A 26,089-nucleotide genomic window follows, 5' to 3' on the forward strand; every position below is an offset into this window, starting at 1 on the left:
GGCCCGGGTTCGATCCTCAGCACCACATACCAACAAAGATGTTGTGTCCGCCGAGAACTAAAAAATAAATATTAAAAATTCTCTCTCTCTCTCACTCTCTCTCTCTCACTCTCTCTTTAAAAAAAAAAAAAAAGAAGAAAGAAAGAAATCCTGTCAGTTTAACATGTAGATTACACTTGGTTTTATATCAGCAATTAGTATTTGACCTTAGGGAAGAAACTTGAATAGCTTTAACTGATGTTCTACATACATATAACCAACTTGGTTACACACAAACTTGTTGAAATTTGCCTTTTACTCCCACAGACCTTCTTATCATTTACTTAGACACTCTCGTTGCTTATTTCATAAAGACTTTCTTATCCAGAAACATTTTTTCTTCCTTCTACTAAATATATTTCCATACCTAGAACCTTCGAATTTCTCTTTCTCTTTCCTATCTGTTGACCTCTATTTTTATTTATTCTGAAATAACCCTTATGAAATTTCTGAATTTAGACAAATTACTCCATATTAATAAGAACAAATACATTATTATTTACAGACACTAATTGAAACACAGTTGAAACTTTTGGACCCTTTGTACATAGAATCATATCTGTTTGTTTAACAATTCATGAAAACACAAACAATGTTCAAGTATATCACCCTATTCAATTCAAGAAGTTAAGAGTACTTGATGTTATATTTAACAGTGCTTTTTTTTTTTTTTTTTTTTGGTGCTGGGGATTGAACCCAGCGCCTTGGGCATGCAAGGTAAGCACTCGACCAACTGAGCTATATCCCCAACCCCTAACAGCATCTTAACTTTGCAAATTATTCAGCTGTCTCTAACAAATACATTTACGATTAATCCCACATACGTCAAATATAATTCATTTGTTATAAGAACCAAGGTGTCAGACGAATGTATTAAACAGCATTCACCTCTTTTTTTGTTGAAGAAAAATCTTAGAAACAATGGATTTATATATTAATATTTTATTAGTTGTCTGATCACCTAGAAAAACCTGAGAGTTAATAACTTTAAGTATGGGGCTGGGGATGTGGCTCAAGCGGTAGCGCGCTCGCCTGGCATGCGTGCGGCCCGGGTTCGATCCTCAGCACCACATACCAACAAAGATGTTGTGTCCACCGAGAACTAAAAAATAAATATTAAAAATTCTCTCTCTCTCTCTCTCTCTCTCTCTCTCTCTCCTAAAAAAAAAAAATAACTTTAAGTATATCCTTTATTCGCATTTGTTTACCCAATTTAAATTGAACCTTCTAAATCACATGAATTAAAGGTATTTGGATCCATACTTTTGAAACTTTAATTTATGAGCTCATTCATCTATATGACAATTTTGATACACAAACACATGTAGACAGGCCAATATACAGGTGCATGTAGAAACAGAACAAAGAAACAAAGGCCTTATAGCTTTTTAAAACCTATTAGGTCAAGAGCTAACCTTTGCAAATTGAACTCTGAACAGAGAAGAGTGTATAAAACCTTTATAGTTGGATAAAATAGGTCTGGTCAGAAAAACACATAAACCTAGGTGCGCTGGGTCAAAATGGGCTAAAAAAATAGAGAATTTAAAAAAACAAAAACAAAAAACAAGAATCTTAGGGGGAAAAAATGACAAGGCCGTTAATTATTTCAGAAGCAGCATGAAAGAGTGAGAAGAGAGAGAGAGGGAGAGAGAGGGAAGGATAGAAAAAGGGTGAGAAAGAGAGAGAGAGAGAGAGAGAGAGAGAGAGAGAGAGAGAGAGAGAGAGAGAGAGCAAGCCCTGAAATCATTTTTCTCCCTATGCCGCAGCCAGGGAGAAGTTAAAATGACATTTTTTCCCTTCAATCTGGATTGGCCTCCTACCTCCTAAGAACCTTGCCTTTTATGTTCCTGTGCAAGCGCCAGGGCTCTTTAACCCTTTTTTCTCTGATTGGTAATCAGGCCAGCTTGGATGCAGAAAACTATGAAACACTATCTCCCATACCTTTGAGGATGAGGCTGCTAGGTCACACCACTGAGACACGCCACTCACTGTTGGGCTGGTTAGGTTATTTTTCTCTCTCAGTGACAAACAGGTTAAATTTTTGCTCCATAGGTAAGCTGAGGGTAGGGGCTTGAAATAAGCCTCCTTTTTACATGACGTCAGGTTAGGACCTCACTCAGAATGGAGAATACTAATTAACTTTTTGATAATTATTTTAATTTAAGGAGGAAACTTACCAGCTAGTTGAGCCCTTAAAATCTCTTCAGAAGGGGAATATTTGCCTGCTGCTTGGCCATTCACCAATCCCTGTATTCTAAGGCTCCTCAGATGTTTTATTAGGGGACTTGGGAAGCTGGCTGCACTGAGGGGAGAGGTGTTTTTTCCTGGGGACAATCCACCTTCCAGTGTCCCCATTGCCCGACATTTGGGATATGGCTTGGTGAGGAGCCTTGGGTTATGACAAATTTTTGCCCAAGGTCCAGTCCACCCACATCAGAAATGGGGCCCAAAGGTATATTAGAGGGTCTGGTGGGGCCACGAGCAGCAATGGCTCTTTTAGGGCGGTGGATGGCAGAGGCTAGAAGCTGATGTTTAGTTTTAAGATGGTTTTCTTTCTCCTGTGTGGCCTCATCTTCCCTATTGTTAAAGGTCTTGAAAGCAGGATCTAGAAATTGATTCTGGGAAGCCTTGGCGCCCTTCTCTGTTTTTTTACGGGTATCAGGTGCAGACCCGCTGATAAATTGCATAGGGAGAAAGAGAGTATCAGCAGCAGTATGAAAGTCTAGGGTGGTATCTTTGGTAATTGAGTGAAGGAAAAAGAAAGGTTGAAGGTATGGAACCTCAAACCACCTGCCAATCTGTATTAAATATTTTCGCAAAGCCCAGAGAATTTCTTTATCAAGAGTTTTGTACTTGGGCCATGGGCACTGGTTATCTAATTTGTACTGTGGTCAAATCTGAGTGCTGAGTCTAATGAGGTGTTCAATTTTGAGGTCAGTTTGGGAGTAGAGGGACATAAAATTGATAAAGAGACAGCCCAAGAGGTTGTCTCTGGGAACTGACCGAATAACTCCCATATTTGGAGAGGCTGGACAGAAGTGAAGACTGAAAGCAAAGCGTCCTCTGAACTCTTATGTCAGAGGTGTGCCAGTCACCAGACTGGACTTCTCCCACTGGGGACTGGGGAAACATCTTTACACTAATCTCACTGGTAGGGGACCCCCTGGGATCTAGTTAGCTAAAGGGCGGGTACCTATCTGCTGGAGACCAGCTGGACTGAGTCTTACCTCTCTGGAGAATTTAAAAGCTGGTGTTGGATGCAGGAACAAAATGGCAAAGAGGTCTCTGATCCCTGAGGTTTGCTGGGTGTGTAAGGGAAGGGAAGATTGGGGAGGGGAGGAAGTAGAAACAGGACACCTTCAATGCCAATAAAGGATTTGATACAAATCTTGCATTGTTCTTGTGGCATAAAGCCACAAAAATCTAGCAGGTGGTCGATATTTGGTACCTCTGAGGGCTGTCGGGACCAGATTTGAGACATAAGACCTTCGTGCAGCACCAGAGAGTGGCCCCGGCCAGCTGCCTTAAGCCCTCCTCTTTCCCAAGCACCAAATTTCTCCCGCACAAAAGCTGGCAGTTGCTTAGCTAAAGTGGACTGCAAAGGGCATGAAGGGCCTATGTTCTACAGAGTTGGGGGGACACAGTCAGTTTGGGGATTCAGCTGTAGCTCCTATGAGCCATGGCTTGGAGGTCCCCCTGACTTTCAGAAAGCCATGGAAGTGCCAGATGTTCAGTGGTCACTTTCAAGGCCTCATTAGTTGGTTAACTTTGACTGTGGGGGGAGGGAATGGGTTTTGGGGGTACAGGGAAGAACAAAAATATTACCTTTCTCCCATTTCCCGATCAGGGAACCAAAATGTTAGCTCCAAAAGGAACGAGCCGGGTGCAAACTTCATGGCTCAGCACAGCCTTTGTTCAGCAATAAAGTCGTGCCTATGACGGACCCACTTTCCTAATGGAAAATAAGTCACTGGCCAAAGGGGGAGTCTGTTATAGGTTACACTGAGAAGTGACTTGATTAATTAGCGTGTCAATTTGGGCACCCAGGAATTTGAGATCTGTTTTTACTGGGCAAGATGGAGGGTCTGGGGTCAGCAGTCAGTATCTACAAAGGATTTATTAGAGACCGTCATTCTAGGCTTGATGGGTATCTCCTCCCCAGGGCTTGTCTTGTCACTGGGAAAGAATGTATTGGGAAAGGATCAATGTTATCAATGTGTTGCCTTCTTCCTCACGCCCTCTTCTCAGGCCACAGTATTATGGGGGTTGTCATTTTTCATATCTAACACCCTGGAATTTATTCTTCATGTCCTTCACAGGACAGTGGTAGAACACTCCAGGGTTGTCTCCCCAGTTACATACCACACACAAACCATCACTGGGAAGAGCATTTGCCTAACACGCACAAACCTTATGTTCAATCCCTGACATCACAAAAAGAGAAGAAGGAAAGAAGGAAAGAACAAAGAGGAGGGAGGAAAGAAAGAGAGAGTGAGAGAGAAAGAAAGAGATAAATCAACCAGGTGCAGTTGCCCAGGCCAGTAATCCCAGTGATTTGGAAGGCTGAGGCAGGAAGATCACAAGTTCAAGGACAATCTCAGCAATCTAGCAAGGCCCTAAATAACTTAGAAAGACCCTGTCTCAAAAATAAAAAGTTTAAAAAAAAAAAATCGAGGGCTGGGAGGTAGCTGAGTGGCAGAGCGCTCCTGGGGCTGGGGGGTGGGGTGCGGGGGAGAAGAAACTCACTGAGAAAGTAATTAAAAGTAATCAGTATAGGATTTTGTTGTTGTTGTTTTGCAATATTGATGATTGAACCCAAGAGTGCTCTACCATTGATCTATATCCCCACATCCCCAGTCCCTTTTTATTTTGAGACACAATCTAGCTAAGTTGCTGAGCCTGCGCAGTCCTCCTCAGAGTCACTGAGATTACAGGCCTGCATCACCAGGATGCCTGGTTTACGTTTTTTAAAAATGTAGGCAAGGAGGTCAGAATTTACACATAAAAGCAGGGTTTGAGGTGCACCATGGGAATTTAAGAAGCCCACTTATTAAAACCAGAGGGATCTAATCAAAGAAACCTTTCTGTAGGGGTTGAGCTTTAAAAAGCCAGCCTTGAAGAAAAAAAGAGAACCTTGGTTGTTGTAGCAGCTGCACCACAGCTGGGAGCAGAGCCCCCGGGCCATGGACTCCCTCACACAGGCAGGCACCTCTGACCCCAGAGATGGATGGGGAGCTGGAGGAAGTATGAATGTGCCTCCCATCTGTGCTGCATGGCAGCTCCCTCAAAGCCCATGCCCTTCCCTCTGAGAGACTGAATATGCAATGGAAAATGACTGACTATATATGATAAAGGAATTTGGATGTGAATAAAACTCTTGTAGCAAGCAGCCTGGGAAGCCCCAGAAGCCAAACTTCCATCTGTGCAGCAATGAGCTCAGAACAGTGAAAACTTGGCCAGTGAGCTGGGCACAGTGGCACACACTTGTAATCCAAGCAATTTGAGAGCTGAGGCAAAAGGATTGCAAGCAAATTTAAAACCAGCTTCAGCAACTTAGACCCTGCGTCAACATAAAAAAAATAAAATAAAAAGAATGTGGATATAGCTCAGTATGAAGTGCCCCTGGGTTCAATGCCCAGTATGGGGGTGGGGTGGAGAATTTAGCTAATGATCCTTCCTTCCCAACCTCCAACCACCTCTCCACCTCTCCACCTCTTACAGCTCAAGACCAACCAGAAAAGCCATATATGTTCCCTAACCAATGATTAGATGCCACTCTTCTAGTTAGCCCTCCTCTGCGGACCCCATGCCAACATCATCCAATCACAGCACACCTGAACCTTCCCTTTTTCCTACTATGGAGTTTCGCATCCCTGCCTGCCTTAGAGTCCTTGCCAAATGCAAATTATGATGGCTGACTGCCTCTCAAGCTCTGATTAAATGGCTTTTAGTCCTCATTTGGATGATCTTTGTTTATTTTCTTTTCTTTTCTTTAAGGGGGGGGGAGAGAGAGAGAATTATTTTTAATATTTATTTTTCAGTTTTCAGTGGACACAACATCTTTATTTTATTTTTATGTGGTGCTGAGGATCGAACCCAGCGCCCCGCGCATGCCAGGCGAGCGCGTTACCACTTGAGCCACATCCCCATCCCCAATTTTCACATCTCCCACAGGGTACTGGACACAAACTAAAAATACTCATGAAATCAACACGTGGATCAGGAGGTAGACCAACACCCCAGAATGTTTCTTCCCAGCTACATACCTACCAGAGTTCATCTTTCTCCTGATTTTTAACATCATAAATCAGCTTTATTTATTTAAGATAAATAAAATTTGCTTTTTGGTGTACACTAACTCTGGCTCAGCATCAGGTCCGGGAGATTCATCCATATTCTACGTTGCAATGTCCTCATTCATATAATAGTTTTCTACTGTGTGACTTTATTATAACTTATCCATTTTCCTGAGGATAGACAATTTGGGTTTTTCTCATTTTGGAGATATTATGGACAGTGTGATCAGTGTGATGGTTAGAAGTTTTTTTGTTTTGTTTTGTTTTTGGTGTGTGTGGGGGGATGCTAGAGATTGAATCAAGAGGCTCTTTGCCACTGAGCCACATCCCCAGTCCTTTTGTTTTTTGAGATGAGTTGCTTAGGACATCACTAAATTGCTGAGACTGGCCTTGAACTTGCCATCCTCTTGCATCAGCCTCCCAAGTCACTGGCATTACAGGCGAGCGTCATCTTGCTCAGAAATTTCGAGATGTTTTGAACTATATGGGAGAATGTGCAGAGGTTATATGCAAATACTGCACAAGGGACTTGAGCATCTGAGAAGCATTCTTGCACACATCTTTGTGGACATGCACTCTTGTTTCTTTTTCTTTTTTCTTTCTTTCTTTTTTTTTTGAGAGAGAGGGGGACAGAGAGAGAGAGAGAATTTTTTAATATTTATTTATTTTTTCTTAGTTCTCGGTGGACACAACATCTTTGTTGGTATGTGGTGCTGAGGATCGAACCTGGGCCGCACGCATGCCAGGCGAGCGCGCTACCGCTTGAGCCACATCCTCAGCCCTGCACTCTTGTTTCTGTTGTGAACACACCCAGGAGTGGAATTGCTGGGTCACAGGTTTAGGCCTATATTAGGCTCTAGTAGACAACTGCCAGTTTTCCAGTAAGGTAACACCAACTGGCTTAGTTCATGCAAGCTGCTATAACAAGATGCCTTTTATTAGGTAATTTAGAAATCATTGAAATTTCCATTTTGGAGACTGGGAAGTGCAAGATCAAGGCACCAACAAATTCAGTGTCTAATAAAGGTCCAGCCTCAGCTTCAAAGATATGGTTGCTGCTTTCTCATATGGACTTCTCTGTCCTCACATGGTGGAAGGAACAGAGGGCTCTCAAGCCTTTCTCCCTCTCTTTTTCCAGTACTGGGTATTGAACCCAGGAGTGCTCTACCCTGAGCAATATCGCCAGCACTTTGTATTTTGAAATGGGGTCTCAAAAAGTTGATGAATCTGGCCTCAATTTGTGATCCTCCTGCCTCAACCTCCCAAGTTGCTGGGATTACATGTGTTCACCACCATACCAGCTCCCTCGGTCCTCTTAGGGGCATGAACCCCATTCCTGAAGGTGGAGCCCTCATGACCTAATCACTTCCCAAAGGACTCACCTCCTAATACCATCACCTTGGGGTTAGGTCCAACTTATGAATTTTTGCAGGGACATATAAGTTCAGGCCATAACACCAACCTACATTCCTCCAACATATTCCTATTTTCATGAACATTTAATGTTATCTCTCATACTGTTTCTTGACCCGCTCGCTCTAAATTTAGTTATAATTCTCAGTAGTCAAAAATAGATCAAAACAATACTTGTCCTTTCCCCTCACTGGCCCCTGCCATGCTCCAAAGACACTCCATTGAACCATTCACTACTGGGTTGGAGACAGTGCGGGGTGGGAGAGGACTTTTAGGGAGAGGTCTTTTTTATAATTTTTTTTTTTTTTAAAGAGAGAGTGAGAGATTTTTTTTTTTAATATTTATTTTTTAGTTCTCGGCGGACACTACATCTTTGTTGGTATGTGGTGCTGAGGATCGAACCCGGGCCAAATGCATGTCAGGCGAGCGCGCTACCGCTTGAGCCACATCCCCAGCCCTGAGGGGAGAGGTCTTTATTATCTATGTCATCAAGACCTATTATAATGCTTAGCTCACAGTGGGTACAAAATAAATATTTGCTGTAAAATTATATGAAAGAATGACATGGAAGCCTATTTGCCTGTATCACACATTATGAACATCCCCAGTCACTCGAAGGCACCTTCAGAGGCCTTGGACCTGGCACAAGTGACTCTTAAATGATGTCTGCTAAATCAAACTGGCTTCATGAAGACTAACATTCTAGGCTTACGGCACCTGCCTCACCTCACCCAGCCTCAGGGCTTTGAGCCTGGGCATACACAAAATGATTATAATCATATCATTAGGACACCCCTGAGATTATTTTAATTATAGGCCGAGTGTTATTATACTATTATAGCAGGTGGCAGATTTTGGCATACTGGGCACTGATGTGATGGTGTGATGATCTCATTTTAAATGGTTTACTTTGTTCCAGATATCAGGTCAGTTGAAGTTCATAGACGTAAGAAGCATCTAGCTCTGGGGCCTAGGAGTCATTGTCCCTCTTGTCCTTCTTCCCTCCCAGTCTTGTAAACCAGCTATAAATTGGGTCCATAATGGTATCTCTTTCCTAGGGTCATCGTGAGGATTAAATGAACTAATATATGTGTAGCACAGTGTCTAACACGCAATTAAAGTCAGACGTTAGTGGCGACCTTTATTATTATTTGTTGTTAGCAGCAGCCAAGTGAAGAATGTTCACAGTGACCACACCCAGAACCCCCTGTGGACCTCTTAGGCCTGGGCTAAAGAAAAAAAACTAAGAAAGCAAGGAGCATGTGACTATCTTCTGTGGAGCGGTATCAATCCCAGCACAGACGCTTCAGACCAAAGACCCCTCATCTCCCTTCCCAGGGGGAAGTGGGTCTTGGCCTTTAGGCGCATGACAGTGCACCCATGGCAAGTGTGGAACCTCAAGGCCCAAGGACTTGGAATTTGAACATTGCCTAGCATGAGGACTTCTGCTGGTTAGAAGGGCTGTGCCATGGGGTATATGTCTCATGTGTTGTCACTTCTCTGAGACAGGAGCAATAGCAGGCACCTCCAAGGAGCTTGACAATGGAAGGACGCTTGCAGCCCCCTCCTCCTAAAATGGAGTCCAGTGCTGCTCATGCTTTGAACTGGTTCAAGAAGGATGTCACCTACAGAGGCCAACAGACCACAACGTGGATGCTTCATTGTTACCTAATGCTGCCCTGGGAGAAAACAGATGATCTTAAAATCCTTCCAGCTTATGTCTTTCCCTTGGCTTTCTGAACCCTTCACACTCTTATACAAAGAACCTGTACTCAAAAAAGGGGGGCAGCCGGGTGCATTGGTGCATGGCTGTAATTGCAGCAATTTGGGAGGAGGAAGCAGGAGGATGGCAAATTCAAAGCCAGCCTAAGCAACTTAGACCCTGAAATAAAAAATAAAAAGGACTGGGGATGTAGCTCAGTGGTAAAATGCCCCTGGAATCAATGCCCCCCCATACCAAAGAAAAGAGGAAGGAAGGGGTCAACAGGCAGGGATGAACAAGATGGCCAAGATATTAAAGCCAGCTGATGGGCACATACTGGTTTGTTATTCTAGTCTCTCTACTTTTGCATTTGTCTGAAAGCTGGCCATAATAAATGTTTTCTAAAAGAAGGTATTAATAATCTGAGACCTGGCAGGGTAAAGGGTATCACCCTCATCCTTGACTAAGAAGCTCCCTAAACCTGAGGGTGGCCAGCAAGAGAAGTGAAGGAGTGGCACTGTTCTGGCTTTGTTAGGTCAAAGCAAAGTCCAAGGGTACTTTCCTGAAAGACAGAAACTACAACAGTCCCAGGGCTTTGAGGAAATGCTTCGGCCAGGGAAAGAAGGTGGACAGGGGTTCTGCTGCAGGTGGGTCTGCCCCTGGGCACTTAGGAGGGCATTGGTCTCTCCAGGACTACCCAGCCTTGACCTCAAGGGTCCCCTAGTCCCGTCTGCGAGTGGAGGTCCTTTCTCCCTTCCTTGTGTTCCAGCCTTTACCTTGTCTGGGCCATGGCTGTGAAGGTGAACTTCCTAGTTCACACTTCTTTGTAAACCTTCCTGCAGCTGAAAGTCACAACCCAGAACAGGATCCTTGAGACTGGACTCTAATTCCCATTTCTGCCTGAAGGTGGCATTTAAGTCTTCAGGTTGATAATAGCTGAGACAGGGATAGTGTTAAGTGCAGGCCAAATCAAGGATTTGAGGCGGTATAATCTGAAAAGTGCTGGGAGGGCCCTGAACACTTCCCACATACCTGACCCAATATATCGCCAACAATGACTGGTTACTGTGGTTGAAATTGTACCAGTTGACTGGGCACAGTGGTGCACCTGTAATCCCAGTGGCTCAGGAGGCCAAAGCAGATGGATATCAAGTTCAAAGCCAGCTTCAGCAACTTAACAGGCCCTAAGCAATTTAGGGAGACCTTGTCTCAAAATAAAAAAAAATAAATAAAAAGAGCTGAGGATGTGGCTCAGTGGTTAAGCACCCCTGAGTTCAATCCCTGGCACCACCACCAACAAAAAGAAATCCCCCAGTTGAGTGATTCTCTGGGACTACGTGTTGCCTTCTTGAGCCAGTTTTTTTTTTTTTTCTTTTCAGGGGGTGCTGGAGATTGAACCCAGAGGTGCTTCACTACTGAACTATATTCCCTTTTTATGTCTCCTTTTATGCCCTTTTTAATTCTTTAAAAAGATGGGGCCTTGCTAAGTTATTTAGGTTCTCGATAAATTGCTGAGGCTGGCCTTGAACATTTGGTCCTCCTGTACTGCTGGGATTACAGGCATGGGCCACTCCACCCAGTGAGATTTTTTTTTTTTCCCCAAAGTACCCTGGGAGGCTAGCACATTAAAACTAGGACCTGTGCACAAACTGGCTGGCTGGCACCTGGGGGTACAGGTGGGGGATACAGTGGTTGGTTAAGACCAAGGGATTGAAAAGTACTGATATAGATAGCTTGGGGACAGACCACACCTGGATTCAAGTTAGAGGCTGTTAGGTTTAGAGTGGGGGCTGAAATTCAGAAGTAGAGGTCATTAGGTTGTGGAAGTTCCCTAGGGCAGTGTAGGGTAAAGCTGCCGTGAGCTTTACATAACAAGCCCCACCCCTGATGTCTCCAAGGGCTCTAGTTCTTGCCCCTTGAAGAGCCCAGAAATGGAGAAGGCTCCTGTGTCTACCATTTGTCCAGCAAAGGCCATCTGAAAAGAACCCAAGAGGATACCCCCCCAGTGCACCTCAATGTGTGAAGAGTATAGCTATCTTCCCACCCAGGGAGGTGGTGGAACACACCTGGCCGCTGGAGATGGGGAGAACAGCTGCCCACTGGATGGACCTCCCTTCCCAACAACTCGCAAATGTACTAGATGAAGTTAAGAGGCAGATATAAGGAAGGAGAAGGTAGCAGGGTCTGGGTTTACCTCTAAAAGTATAGCCAAGTGCTCTACTCACTGCCCTTTTGTTAGCAATAATAACATATATCCAGTCCCTAGGAAATGCCAGGATTCAGTCTAAGATTTACATAGATAAACTAATTTAATCCCCAGGACAACACTAGAATATACATGTATGTATGTACATGTGTATATGTGTGTGTGTGTGGACATTTAACAGGTGAGAAAAGTGAGGCACACAGAGGTTAATATCTTGCCTGGGATTAAAGAGCTAGTGAGATGATGAGCAGGATGCAGCCGAGCCTGCCCTCAATGCACAGCGCACCCTTGTTGCCATGCACTCTGCCTCTTAAGCCCTCAGCTCTACCTGGTTAGACAGGAGGGATGCCGCATCCTGTATGTCATGTCCATGAAGGATGAGCTAGAGGCTCACTGTCCACGCGGGGAAACCAGACCAGAGAGTCTGAACATCTGCCAAAGTCACACAGCCCAGAAAGGGAAGAGCTGAAATCTAAACCTGGCTTGAATTCTGCCCACTAGGCAGGTCCCTTCCCCAACCCATGTAGGAAGCCAAAGAGAATGGAGGACAGGAGGTGGAGGTAAGGGGACTGGAGAAAGGCTCCAAGGGTCTTCCTCCTGTCTAGTGGCTGCTTCTGGCTTCCCTGGGTCCACTGGAACTGGACCTTCTTCCAGGGTGGCCTGGCCAATGGAGGGGGACTAGAGAGCCAGGGAACCCAAAGCAGCTGGCTCCCTGAACACTAGGCACCTTGCTGCTGTCAGGATGCTGAGCTGCTGGGCGGGGAACAAGATCTTGTGGGAATCCCCCACCCAGCACACATGTTTTGGCCTCAGGGGACCTGGGCAGAATGAGGGACATGTCCTGATCTTCAGGTTTGGGCAAAGGGAGACAAAGCCTGGTGGAGGGGACCTCCTTAGGAGCACACAGGGAGACTACCAGGTAGGCAAGGTCTGAAGCACTGGGGGCCGCTTAGAGCCTAGAAAGCCAAGGATGGTGAGGGACAAGCAGAGGACAAGAGCTAGGACAGAAAACACTGTCCTCACAACTCACTCCTCCATCAGGCCCGTAGTTCTCGAGGTCCCCTGCTTGACCCGGCCCCTGCCAGCCTGGGGAAAGGGCACCGTGGGAATGCGGCAGATGCATGGTGCAGTGGGCAATGGAGGTTTCATCGCAGTGGGCGCCGCCGGTACAGCACCACCAGGAACACCGCCAGGAGCGCGCTGGCTGCGGCAGTCCCCAGCCACCATAGAGCCCCTGGTGCTGTTGAGCACACCATCTCCTCCTCTTCCTCTTCCTGGGGCTCTGAGGCCTCAGGTCGTTCAGGGATGCCATCCAGGAGGTCAGCACTGGGACCCTCAGCCACATGGATAGCAAAGGACATGTACTCATTTTCCTCTGGGCCTTGGCTGGACTCCAGGACCAGAGAATTGCTGATAGCGAGATCTTCAGTACAGCCAGAAAATGGCTGGCTGTCGACCTTCGATACCAGGGTACCAGGCTTGCTCAGCTCGGCCTCAGAGCGCAAGTTCCCAGAGCTGCTACCCCTCCAAGGAGAGCTGCCTTCAATGGTGACTGTGGTTGCTGGAGTCCCTGGGGTCTCCTGGGAAAGAAAGGAAAGTGCTGGAAGGGGATGGGTATGGGAGGGAGATAAGCCAGACAAAGTGGGTGGCCCTGTTCTCGAGTCAGGGCATGAACTAGTAGCCCAAGCCCAAATTTCTCAGTTCCCTCCTATATCCTGGCTTGCAAGACACCATCGCTTGGAGACCCGACCATTGGTGGGAAAGAGGGCAGAAGGGGAAGAAGACAAGGCTTTGTAGTATCATTTCATTGATGGCCTCATTGCAGCCCTCTCCCAACTCACTGGTCTGCCTGTGAGCTCACTCCAGGGAAGCCCTTGACAGCAAGCCCCTGTTGCTGAGGCCTTAGGATCACAGGGCAGCTACAGTGTCCTGGAGCCTCAGGAACTTGATTCCTGGAGGCAGACTGCAGCAGTAGGCTTTGATGCGAGGCTTTGGAGAGGGCAGCTACGGGGGCTAATGGGTCAGAGCAGCTGCTCCAGGCTGCATTTAGGGGAGGGGACATGAGAATTGCTGTTTGGAAAGCCTGGAATTGCTGTTTGGAAAGCCTGGTCACAGGCAGGCTAGACATACTGGTGGTGAAGGGCAAGGCATGAAGGCAAGTGGGCCACCATGCTCCACCCCTCACTGCTTCTCATCGACAGATCAGTGTTGCTAAGCTTAACTGGAGGCTGAGTCTCAATGAGTTAAAGCACATGACCAGTAGGGTGGCCCCATGCCTGACCCTCTTGGGGCAATGATACTTAGGGGCTTTCATGACAGTCATTCCTCCTAGAGGATGAGGCAGGTTGCCAGCTTGTCCCCACAGCTTTAAGGAGAGGTCATGGACTTGCCCAGGTTAGAGACAGGATGGAGAATGGAAAGGGTCCAAGGACAGGGCCCAGAGGGAAGGGGCCTGAGGCACTGCTAAGAGGGGCCAGGACTCACCTTGGCTTTGCTCCCGTTGGAGGGCATCGTGTTGGTAGGCACCTTGGTGGGAATCATGGTAGCGGTAGGCACTTTGGGTGGCATGGCGCTAGCACGTGTTGAGTTGATGGGCAACTTGGATGGTGCTGGGTTGGAGGGCACTTTAGGGGGCATTGCACCAGGGGGCTTCGTGCTGGTAGGCAACTTGGAGGGCCCCAAGCTGACAAGGGCCGAGTTGGCAGGCACTTTGGAGGGCAGTAAGCTGGTAGTTGTTGAATCAGCAGGTACCTCTGCTTCACTAGAGCAGATGGCAGTCTTATTATGGTCACCAATCTCCTCTACAGAAGCCAAGGCAATGGAGGAGGGACCAGCAGATGCAGGAGCTGACACTGCAGGTCCAGGCAAGTGGCTTTTCCTGGGGGTGGAACGGGCCAGGGGCTGGAAGGAGACAGTCGGGGACACAGGCCCACGGGTTGATGTGGAGCTGCAAACTGCACCTGCAGGTAGCAAAAGTAGAAGCATAAACCCAAAGGACCGTCACTCTCAGGGCTGGGGAAAGGTCCTTGTGTCTCAAATCACATTAGCCCTATTGCAACATGCCTCCCAATCACCTGTGCATGGAGAAGACTCTATAGTCCCTTTGGTCATCACTCTCAGACCTGAGACTCAACTGTTGCCTGCAGTTCTTGACCTATATCCCCAAGTCTGTCCTATCACAAGACCAATGTCATCCTTCCCACTAACTGCATCCAGGAGCTTAAAGATCATTATTGCCTATTCTTTCTGCTTCTGTTTCTCCCACCCAGAACACCTCCCTGTCCTGTTTCTGCCTTTTTCTCTCTCTAGCTAGTGGAATCCTAGATGTTCCCCTCACTGCTGTCCCCCACACTCTCCAGCAGGAGCAACACTGGATCAGGGCAAGGGACAGCAGGGTGGTTCAAGCAGAACTGCTCACACTAGTCAAGTGGTACCAGAGGCTGGCCAGTTCCCAGGAGTAAGGCAAAGCCACCCTAGGAAGAGGACCTGACACAGGGTGACAGCCCATAGAGGCAGTGTCATCAGGAACTCTGAGGATGCACACACCAGACCCCAAGGTTGACAAAGGTCAGAAGTGATGCCTGAAACTCCACATCATGTATAACCACAAGAATGGGATCCCAAGCTGGGCATGGTGGGACATGCTTGTAATCCCAGCAGCTCAGGAGGCTGAAACAGGAGGATCACGAGTTCAAAGCCAGCCTCAGCAACGACGAGCTGCTAAGCAACTCAGTGAGACCCTGTCTCTAAAGAAAATTCAGAATAGGTCTGGGGATGTGGCTTAGGGGTTGAGTGCCTCTGAGTTCAATTCCCAGTACGGGAAGGAAAAAAAAAAAAAAAGAATGGGGATCCCAATTAGAATAAGTTACGCTCCATGCATGTATAATATGTCAAAATACACTTTACTGTCATGTATATCTAAAAACCCCTGGGAAAGAAAGGAAAGAATTCTAAAAAAGAAGTGATGTCTCATGTCCCCTCCCCTAAATGCAGTACCACAGACTCTCGTGGGACCTGTGTCCATCAATGCACTGAAATCAGGTGCCTTTGCCTTCATGATTCATAGAAGCATCTCCTAAAAGGCATTCCATGACAAAATAACACTGTAAAGTGCAAACAGGTGCTCAGGACTATTTGGGGGTGACAAGAGTGGAGGGCACAAGATGGTTTCTCCTAACTTTTAAATATCCCTGTGCCTTGTGGCTGTTCCAGGGTACTGAGGGCAGGCCAGGCACAAGTGTCATATGGAATACAGTTTGAGAAGTAGTAGAAAGACATGCCAGGTCAGGGTGGTCAGCTACACAGCCTTGAGGGGGAGTACTGAGATCTGGTGTAGTGTCCACGCACCTGGCTGATGATAGACATGCTTCCTCTGGGGGTTGAGATATTTTAGTGACTTTCTGGGAACTGGATACCCCTTTGTAGTAGGGTAGTACTGAAGGGCTCCTCTGACAATAGCCAATCCAGCTTTGTACTGTCTTTCCCCATCCTCCAGGTCCTGGCTAACCTGTAGGCCTCCCATCTAAGAATGGAGTCAATTTCTCATGAATCTGGGCTGTCCTTTATAACTTGCTTAGGCCCACAGAGTGAGGAAGGAAGGTCACTGTGCCAGTTTGGAGTCTATGCTTCAAGAGCCCTTTCTTCTTTGCTTAGAGGTCTCAGTCCAGCTGCCATGGGAAAGGCCTGTGCGCTAGAGGATATGAAACCCATGGAAGGGAATAAAGGTGCCCCCTCCAATAAGGCAGAAGCAGAATAAGTATATGTATGAGTGAGTTCAGGAGAGGAAACTCAGCCAAGACCAGAACAACTGTTTAGCTGGGTCAGCTGTGTGCTAAATAAATGCTTGTATTTTAATCTACTTATAATAATGTTTTTTAAACTGTTTGTTACACAGCAAACACTAACTGATACACTCAACTGAGGAACTGGTTTGGTACCTGGGGTGAATGCACTTTATTCCCACTTTGCTCCTGTTCAAGGAAGCCCAAGGGGCAACTCTAATCCTAACCTTCACTTGGGAGGTCAAACAGGCCCTCTAACATCATATCACATGCATACCTGCTATGTGGGTACCACCCAGTTCTCGATCCTGCTCCTGATGCCTGCTGGAAGTCGGAAGGCTGAGGGATGTTGGGTTAGAGGAAGGCTCCAAGGAGCCAGCAGGTCTCCTCAGGACTCCCCTGGAACTGGGTATCTGTGGGGCTGGCTCTGAACTCTGAGAGAGAGAGAAATGGCTGACAAGAGCTGGCAAAGAACAGCTGATGTTCCCGGAGCATCTCCTTTTTTTTTTTGGTGGTGGTGGTTGTGGGGGTATTAGGGCTTAAATCCAGGAGTGCTTTACCACTGAACTACATCCCAGCCCTTTTTGTTTTTTATTTTGAGACAGGGTCTTGCTAAATTGCTATGGGCCTTGCTAAGTTACTTAGGCTGGCCTCAAACTTGCAATCTTCCTGCCTCAGCCTCCTGAGTCACTAGTATTATAGGCATTCGCCATTGTCCCCAGCTAAGGACAACTTCTAAAGGAGCTCTTTTCTTATTTCTGGTCATCGCCAGACCCTCTGTCCACAGATGATCTTACATCTGGGAACTGGACACCCCTTGTAGTAGGGCAGTACTGATGGGCTCAAAGAAAACACCCCAGGGAACTGGGAGTATACCTCAGTGGTAGAGCACTTGCCTAGCAGGCATGAGACCCTGGGTTCACTCCTCAGAACTTTAAAATATACACACACACACACACACACACACACACACACACACACTGTCCCATGAGGGTCCCTATCCATCTGTCTGGCCATGTGGAGGTCTCCACTGCACAAAGCACTTTCTTCGGGGGTTTCTGCACAAACCCTGTGGTTTCAGGTCCACAGTTTGGTGTCTCCTAATTCCCCACAGACCACTTATCATACCTCCATATAATGTGTCATCTTTTCTCCACACTTAACTTTACTGTGATAATTACAGTCCCTCCAGCCACCCGAGACCTCTAGTTCCCTCACAATACTCCCCAATCTGGTCACTCCCAGGTTCTTCCACCCAGCTCAACATCTCGCATGACCACGTGGTAAAGTGTGGCCTCCCAGCTGTTTGATGACAGTGCTGGGGGCTGCCTAAGACCTTGTCAGTAGTCTGGGAGCTGGGCTGAAGCAGATCCCCACTGAAGGAGCCTGGGGTCCTTAACAGAGATCAGGCATGACTTGTGGGAGGCAGACGAAGACTTCCAAGAGGCTGGAGGTGGGGGCACAGAAGTGAGCAGACAAGAACATAAAAACAGGAAGCCTGGGGTGAACCCTGAGGACATACCTCTCCTGGGGACTTTGGTGGCTGTGTGTCCTGCACAGGCCTGGGGTAACTTGGATCTTCTCGGTAGCCATTGTAGGGGATGTGAGCCACAGCAGGTGCAGAGGGCCCTGGGACCTTGCCAGGAGCTGCCGGTGCTGCCTGAGGGGCTGGAGAACAGGTTGGGTTCCCTGGAGAACAAAGATACAGTGATACCAAGAAGGAACCAGGGATTCTCCCTGTGACGGGCAAGGCCTGGGTGCTCTGGGGCCTCCTCCCTCCATAGCTCTAAAAGTTGACCTGACATGGGATGAACCCCAGGGGTGATAAGCATCATGGGAATGGGGACAGGAGGGGGAGGGAGAGAAGAGTTGGGGAGAAGGAAGACATGAGTGGGGCAGGGAGCTGCATGAGCACCCAGGCTACATCAGCGGTCACTCCTCCTACGTCCCCAGACTTTTTTTCTCTCAGGGCTGTTATACCTAATTGATCCCTGACACATCCTGCCCCAGATACTACCACAACCATTTGTATTCAGGGGGGATCACTACTAATCTCCACAAATGAAGACAGCAGTTAGGAAAGAAGGGAGAAAGAGGTGGGGGGAGAAAAGAAGCCTGGAGGGGCATGGTAATATATGCCTGTAGTCCCAACAACTCAAGCGGCTGAGGCAGGAGGATCACGAGATTGAGGCCAGCCTCTACAATTTAGCAAGGCCCTCAGCAACTTGGCAAGACTCTGTTTCAAAATAAAAAAATAATAAGGGCTGGCAATGTAGCTCAGTGGTAAAGCGTTCTTGGGTTCAATCCCCAGGGAAAGGAGAGAGGAGGAAGGAAGAGGAGAAGAAGATGAGTGTTCCAAAGCTATAAATCTGAGTGAGGATCTCTGGGATAGCCTCTAGTCTGAACTAGATAGGGCTGATTCAGTTTTTCTTCCTGTGTCAGATTCCATCCCACAAAATTCCCTCTGGGCACTCAAGCCAGCCAGGGACCTTAAGAGTAGTTAAGGAATAATCAGGCAACTTAAGGGAGGTGGAGAGAGGGTTGTGAAAGAATGGATGGGGGAATATGAGACAGAAGAGGAAACAAGGAGGCAAACACCACAGCCACAAAATTGAAAGAAGGCCCCCCGCACTGAGCACATGGGAGGTGCTGAGCCCCAGCTAAATACTCAGCAGGTACCGTCCTATGCTATTTATTGCAGCCCGATGTGATAGACATTGCCATTAGCCCCATTTTGCAGAGGAGAAGGCTGAGGTTCAGGGAAATTAAGGAACTTGGTCAAAGGGACACAGATAATAAGTGGCTCTGCCAGGATTTACACTCAAGTGTATATATTGCTCAGGGGTGATGGAGGCAGGGTGACCAGAAATGGCCAGGACAGGAGGCTCACCAGGAAGCAGTTTGCTCCGGTAAACATGAGCCACTTCCTCAGCAAGCTCAGCCTGCTCACAGATCTTCAGTGCCTTGATTAAGAAATCTACCCAACCAGTCCGGCGCTGGAGGCGGTTGAAGAGTTCCCAGAGTGTGTCCTGGTTTCCCAGGCTTGAGTAGCAGGCCCGTAGTCGATCCTAGAAGACACAGTGCAGCCACCCTGCTCAAGCCAGGTGGCCCCAACTCTTTCTCCACCCACAGAGGAGCCACTGCAGGGGGGGCATCAAGAAAGCCCCTGAAATTGAGTCAGAGCTCAGAACAAGACCAGGACTGGAGCCCAGGAATGGAGTGAAGAAGAGAAATTACCAACAACAATAAAGGCAGCTAGCAGGAAATAGGCTGTGACAATGTCCTAGGCTCTCTGTTGTGGTTTTACATGAATTTTTATTTAATGCTATTATTATCCCTATACACTGATGAGGAAACTGAGGCATTAGCAGAAGCAAAGTAGCATCAATCCTATAGCAGTGGGACAGGAATCCAAACCCAGTTAATCTGAGGCAAAGCCTTGGGTTTAGACAGGCCCTAAAGCAAAGAAAAAGGCTTGGATGGATGCAGAAGGAAAGGTTATGTAGCAACAATAAGATGAAAAGAGGCAAAGAAGAGAAGGAAGGGGATCAAATAGGGGGAATGAGGGTTCTGGGGAGCCACTGCGGAGGGGGTATCTGGAAAGAAGACACCAGCTACATTTTTACACTAATTCAAATTCCCTTATAAAAACAAGCAACTAGCTGGATATGGTGGTGCACACCTGTAATTTCAACAGCTTGGGAGCTGAGGCAGGAAGATTGCAAGTTCAAGGCCCAGCCTCAGCAACTTAGCAAAGCCCTATCTCAAAATAAAACATTTAAAAAAGGGCTGGGGATGTGGTCAATGGTTACGTGTCCCTGGGCTCAATCCCTGGTCCAAAGGAAAAAACAAAAAACAAACAAACAAACAAAAAGAGCAACTAGAAGAAATGAAAACTCAGAGAAAACATTTACTACAAACTAGGTAACAAGATATGCCCGCAAGCTCATCAATACAAATTGGGACAAAAACTCCAACTACCCCAGACCTGTGCTCTAATGGTACTTACACAGGAGGACACAGAGGAAGCAATGGTGCTCCTGAGACACTGGAGGACATGTCTTTTGGGTGCCAAAAGAGCCCACAGGCATCTACTAGGAGCACAGGGATACCATTTGAGAACAGCTAAAATTGTAAGGGATTCATTCATTTCATTAACTAGTTAGTTTAAGGGGTCTGCAGAAAGTCCTGGTGGGGCAGGACAGATCTGGCCCCTCTCAACTCTCAAAACTGAGCCAAGCACAGTGTCTCATGCCTGAAATCCCAGCAGCTTGGGAGGCTGAGGCAGGAGGATCGCTGCAACTAAATGAGACGCTGTCTCTAAATAAAAAATAAAAAGAGCTGGGGTAGGTGTGGCTCAGTGGTTAAGCATCCCTGGGTTCAATCCCTGATACCAAAAATAAACAAAACAAAACAAAAACCCATCAGGGAAGAAAAGAGGATCTAAAAAATAATGGGCAAAGGGACCAGAGTCAGTGCCATATTTTTGAGCACTACACTAAAACAACACAAGAGGGAGCTCCGCAAGGTTAGAAAAGCCACCCTGAACCACGTTGCATCTAAAAGTTAAAAAGCAGAGAACACAAGAAGCAAGACAGAGGGGAACTAAGAAAAAGTAATAGGCCCTGGCTTGGGTGAAAACCTGGCATGGGGCTGAGCTTAATTCCACAGCCCAGCCCCCAGCCCCAAGTCCAATTGTCACTTCCCTGCTCACCTGGTCACTGGCTGTCAGGCAAGGCAGAAAAGGCAGAATCTCCAGAACATTAACACAGCAAAACTTGCTGTGATGGAGGCGGATATATTTATAGGTCTCATCTTCAGCAAAGGCCATGGCTGCTCAGCTTCTAAAGAGATAGGGCTGCGGCCCGGGGAAGGGAGAATAGACTGAGAGAGAGGTAAAAAGACTGGAAGAAAAGGCATTGCACATGGCAACAGGGTTGGACAAATCATAATTCTTTCTCCATGTTTTTGAATTTTTGCTTTATTCCCTTTAATCTTTTATTTCTTAAAACATTCTATGTTAATATTGCCTAGTTCTCAGAGGCTCTCCAATAATTGGTTTAAAATGAATTGATGGGCCAGGCACAGTGGCACATGCCTATAATCTCAGCGGCTCAGGAGGTGGAGGCAGGAAGATCACAAGTTCAAAGCCAGCTTCAGCAATTTAGCAAGGCACTAAGCAACTCAGTGCGACCCTGTCTCTATTAAAATACAAAATAGGGCTAGGGATGTGGTTCAGTGGTTGAGTGCCACTGAGTTCAATCCCTGGTACCCAAAAACAAAAATTAAAAAAAAAAAAAATGAATTGATGACCAGAAAAAAATTAGATGCAGAAGACCCAGGACCAATTTCTTTTTTTCTTTTTTGAGGGAGATGGGAACAGGGATTGAACTCAGGGACACTTGGCCCTGAGCCATATCCCCAGCCCTATTTTGTATTTTATTTAACAACAGGGTCTCACTGAGTTGCATAGCGACTCGCCATTGCTGAGGCTGGCTCTGAATTCACGATCCTCCTGTCTTAGTTTCTGAAGCTGCTGTGATTACAGGCGTGTGCCACCACACTGGACTTCTAGGACCCATTTCTATCCTGCAGGTTGTTCAGTGTTGAGGAGGGTCTGCAATGAGCCCCTAGCTGCTGTGACTAGGGGATATATATACCTTTTCCCCTCCTGACTCTTAGGCAGGATAGTAAGAGAGTCACCTACAAGTGTTGCCTCTTTGGGGTATACCAAAATAAAGAAAAAAACAAGTCCAACATAATAACAATAGGACTCCCCCTTCAGTGGCATGCTCCTGTAATCCATCCCAATTTGGAAGGCTAGGCAGTAGAATCACAAATTCAAGGCCAACCTGGACACCTTAGCAAGACCTAACACCGCCCCCCAACACACATACAAAAGGATCGTTTTACTATAAATATGAAGAAAATAAGTTACTAAGAAATTAAGGAGCTTTCTAGTCACTGGAAAAGCAAAGGAATGAGGTTTAGGATCAGGTTCTTCCCAGAACATGCCTGCAGACTCACCCTTAAAGCTTGTATATGTGTTCTTATGGCAGGAGATTGACTTACTGCCCTGAACAGTATGACCCAGGCAAGTTACCAGCCTTTTCCTTAAAATGGCTCAGGGAGTTTGTTTTGACAATACAATTGTTCAGCTCAGACATATAAGCTTAAAAGTTTAAAAATATTCCAAATACAAGTGATAGCTATGTACTTGCCACAATTTGCAAGTATAGGTGTGTTCGTTTGCTTGTTTCTAATTTGCCTCCCCATCAGGGAGTGCTGCAGGGGATAAGAGAGATAAGGTCTGTGCCATTATCCAATTTATATTCATTGGGGTGGGAGAGATAACAGATGTTAAACGCAAACCTAAATGAGAATTCCAAAAAGCAATACAAATTGTAAAGAAAACAAAACAGAGCAATGAGACACATCCTGGAGAAGGTCATGCTACTTGAACTGGGGTAATTAATTAAGGAAGCCCTTCTCAGTTGGAGACATTTGAGTTGGGCTGTTCTCAGCTGTGAGAAGATTGGTGTTTCAGGCAGAGGGCACAGTATGAGGAAGTCCTAGGATGGGAATGAGTTTGGCATGTTTGAAGAATAGAATGCAGGCCAGTGTGGTCGAGGTTCAGAAAGCTAAGGGGAGAGGCAAAGATCAAGGTCACAGAGGTTGGTAGGAGCCACTCATGTAGGAAAGGACTTTGGGTTTTATTTCGAGAAAAATAGAAAACTCCCTTAGAAGGTTCTAACAAGGAAAAGAGAGTTTTTTATTTACATCAAAGTCCTCTTTGGTGGTCATGAGGACTGTGGAAGGGCCACAATGGAAGCAGGAAACAAGGCAGGAGGCCACTCAGGGTGGGGTTCGGGGGGAGACATCATTGGACATGGCCAGGATGATAACCACAGAAGTGGCAAGGGGAAGTGGGATTCCTGGTGTTTGTGGATGAGGAAGGTGAAGGAAAGAGGGGAATCAAGCATGACTCCCTGGGCACTGGGTGGGAGAAAAGTGCCATTTACTAAGCTAGGGAAGCAATGTGAGAGCCTTGGTGAAGAGGGAACTCCAGAGGTCTATTTTGAACATGTGAAGCTTAAGATGCTGTTGAATATCAAAAGCACTGTCAAAGAGGTAAGGAAGCAGATAGGGGACGAAGTGGGTGTTCAGTGTGCATGATACCCACATGCACAGAGACAGTGTTGCATCATAGACTGTACCTATAGCTGCTGCAGGTGCCAGGTCCTCACCACATAGGATGTGGGACAGCAATCCTATCTGGTGGTCTCATAGCCCCAGGTTGCTTGATTTGCTTTTTGACCACCATGCTTCAGACTCCTGGTGGGACAATTGCTAGTGATGGAGAGTCCAGAGAGCAGGAAGCTATGGGTCTTCTGATCTTTCAGGAGATGCACAAAGACAACTCTGTGGAGATTTATGGAACCCCTTCTCCTTACCTTCCCATGGCACCTAGGAGAGCACTAGGAGGGAGTCCCATGAGGCGCTCTTCCACAGCCCAGTCTCAAGCCTTAAGGGGGAGATGGGGTGATGTGACCCCACCAAAAGGAATGGAAGCCCATGTTTGTTCACATTGATTGAGGGCTCACTAGAGATAGACATATCCTGAGATTTTTACCACTTGATTTCTTGACAATCCCAGGAAAGAAGTGATACCATTTACACAGCTGGCCAGGGGTCCACACAAGAATTGAACCCAAGATGTGCTACCTCACTGCAGTTGGCTATGTACCTTACAGGGCACAAAGGCCCCTGGAGAAAGTGAGGGCCACACAGCCAGCCCTCTGCATCTATGCCTGCAGAGGGGCCAAGGTCGTCAAGGGGGCGGGATGGGGGTGGCCAGAGGAGATGCACATGGGAGGATGCAACATTAATCTCTTTCTCTTGGCAGAAGGGGAAATCTTTTGAGAGAGGGCTGCTCTCCTTGTCAGCCTCAATTCCCAGGTAACTGACTGTCCTACAAGATGTTTTTGAAGCTTCACAGCATCCATACAAAGAATGGCGTTCTTGCTTGGTTTCATGCTCACCCTTTCTCTGGCACTTCGATATCAGAGGAAGGGAGGAGGTAGCAGAGTGTTCCAGACCCCGGAACAAAGTTTCCGACCCGACTGCCCTAGAGCCTCTGAGCGCGTAGTGGAAAGAAATATCCACCCTCCCATGGGACAGGCCTCGGAGCCTCGGATCGGATTCCTGGGCGGGACCCAGGTCCGCGGAGGGCAGGGAGGCTGTTCGGAGCAGAGGCCACCAGCCAGAACTGTCAAGACCCAGGGACTGGCGGCAGCGGACTCGGACTCGCGGGAGTTACTGCCACAGGTCGGCGCACCCAGGCCCAGTCTAGCCTGAGGGTCACCCTGGGCCTGCAGGCGGCGGGAGTAATTCAGCCCGTCTCCTTCCGGCCCCACCTTTTCCCCAGAGCCTGAGCAGGCGCCCTGAGCCACCTACCCACTCTCTTCGGGTGCTGGAGGTGGCGCGAGGAGCCCTCGGAGTCCCGAAACGCAAGTGCTTGGCACTTGCGGTTCCCGGAGTTGCGCGCCCCGGGCCCTGCGCGCCCCGGCGGTCTCCGAGACCCACTTGGCTCCTGCCGCTGCAGCCCACCTCCCGGAAGGGCATCGATGCATGCAGAGCCCAGAGGACCCAGCGCCCGGGACGGCGATCTTACCTAGGGCAGTCACGACCCAGCGACCAGCTGACCACTGTCTCCAGCAAGGAACCCTCCCCACAGGGAAGGGGCGGGTCGGGGCTCGGCCCTTGCGTCCATTGGCTAGGCAGGGGGCGGGGCTTCGTGGCCACCGTTGGTGACTCCGCGGCAGGGGCGGGCACTTGGCCTTGGCGAGTAGGCCTGGAAGCGCTCCGAAGGGCGTTGGGTATGCACCTAGCTTCCTGCAGGGGGCGCAGAAGAGCAGGTTGTTTTCTTCCCTTATTTGTCTTGAGCCACTTCCAGGGGGAACTCCAGGTTCAGGCCAGAAGCCTGGAGGGCTGTTCGCCTCCGAGTCCTTGCAGGATTGGAACCCAATCCCCGCACTCCTCAGGTGAAGCAACCCCTCCTCCAGCTAGGTGCTCTGAGGAGAGAGGGTCTTCGTGTCGCTCACTCCAGCGTCTCCCGGGCCTGGCACACATTTCATGTTCAATAAACGTTGAGTGACAAGTACAGGTCACTGGGGATCGAGTGCCTAGCCCGGCGACTCGCACACTGGGCCATGGGAGCGGGATCTGAGCGGGTTCTGGGCGGGAAACTTGCTGGGTAGGGATGTCAAGTTGCCAGGCGCATGTGCTGGATGAGGGTGCGGGCCTGAGTGCAGTGCAGCAGAGTCCTCTGCTTGGACACCGGACACTTGGTGGGGAAAGGCCAGCAATTATTAGATACCTGCTGTATATCTAAGGGCCCATTGAATATTCTCAAAATAATCAGGTAGAATAGGTTTATACTTCTTATTTCAAAGAGAGATTAAAAGATTTGGGGAAATTAACTGGGTTTTTTGTTTGTTTTTGTTTTTGTACTAGGGATGGAACCCAGCTTTTATCACTAAGCTATCTTTTATCACTAAGCTACGCAACCTTTTTTTAAATTTTGAGACAGGGTCTCTCTAATTTGCTCAGTTTGACGTTGTATTTGGGATCCTCCTGCCTTGGCCTCTGG

The 26,089-nt window shown here is 47.5% G+C and overlaps 1 protein-coding gene across 4 annotated transcripts; it reads right to left on the bottom strand.

Moving 5' to 3' along the window:
• Positions 1–8,876: 8,876 nt before the first annotated feature.
• Positions 8,877–25,222, bottom strand: Mavs (mitochondrial antiviral signaling protein). 4 transcript variants are annotated; one of them, XM_013356459.4, is made up of 7 exons: positions 25,112–25,222; positions 21,152–21,295; positions 19,328–19,505; positions 17,960–18,126; positions 16,715–16,871; positions 14,141–14,616; positions 8,877–13,236 (listed from the first exon to the last, which is right to left on the bottom strand). In XM_013356459.4, the coding sequence occupies exons 2-7, from the start codon at positions 21,266–21,268 to the stop codon at positions 12,802–12,804; spliced, it is 1,530 nt and encodes a 509-aa protein (XP_013211913.2). In that variant the 5' UTR covers positions 21,269–21,295; positions 25,112–25,222; the 3' UTR covers positions 8,877–12,801. The 4 variants fall into 4 exon arrangements, with proteins under 4 accessions (XP_013211913.2, XP_005320568.2, XP_077907605.1 ...); XM_005320511.5 differs by lacking the exon at positions 25,112–25,222 and adding an exon at positions 24,895–25,034; XM_078051479.1 differs by lacking the exons at positions 21,152–21,295; positions 25,112–25,222 and adding an exon at positions 24,895–25,105 and having other exon boundaries at positions 17,960–18,105.
• Between the last annotated feature and the right edge of the window lie 867 nt (positions 25,223–26,089).

This window comes from Ictidomys tridecemlineatus, chromosome 5, assembly GCF_052094955.1.
Source record: "Ictidomys tridecemlineatus isolate mIctTri1 chromosome 5, mIctTri1.hap1, whole genome shotgun sequence".
Classification (NCBI taxonomy): domain Eukaryota; kingdom Metazoa; phylum Chordata; class Mammalia; order Rodentia; family Sciuridae; genus Ictidomys; species Ictidomys tridecemlineatus.

Bases quoted from the DNA above. Each gene is read 5' to 3' on its own strand.
- Mavs (XM_078051478.1), bottom strand. From the start codon at position 25,062: ATGCCCTTCCGGGAGGTGGGCTGCAGCGGCAGGAGCCAAGTGGGTCTC. The intron at 19,506-24,894 runs GTAGGTGGCTCA...TGTGTCTTCTAG, and splicing joins CCAGCACCCGAAGAGAGTGG to GATCGACTACGGGCCTGCTA. The intron at 13,237-14,140 runs GTGAGTCCTGGC...TTTCTTTCCCAG, and splicing joins CCAACGGGAGCAAAGCCAAG to GAGACCCCAGGGACTCCAGC.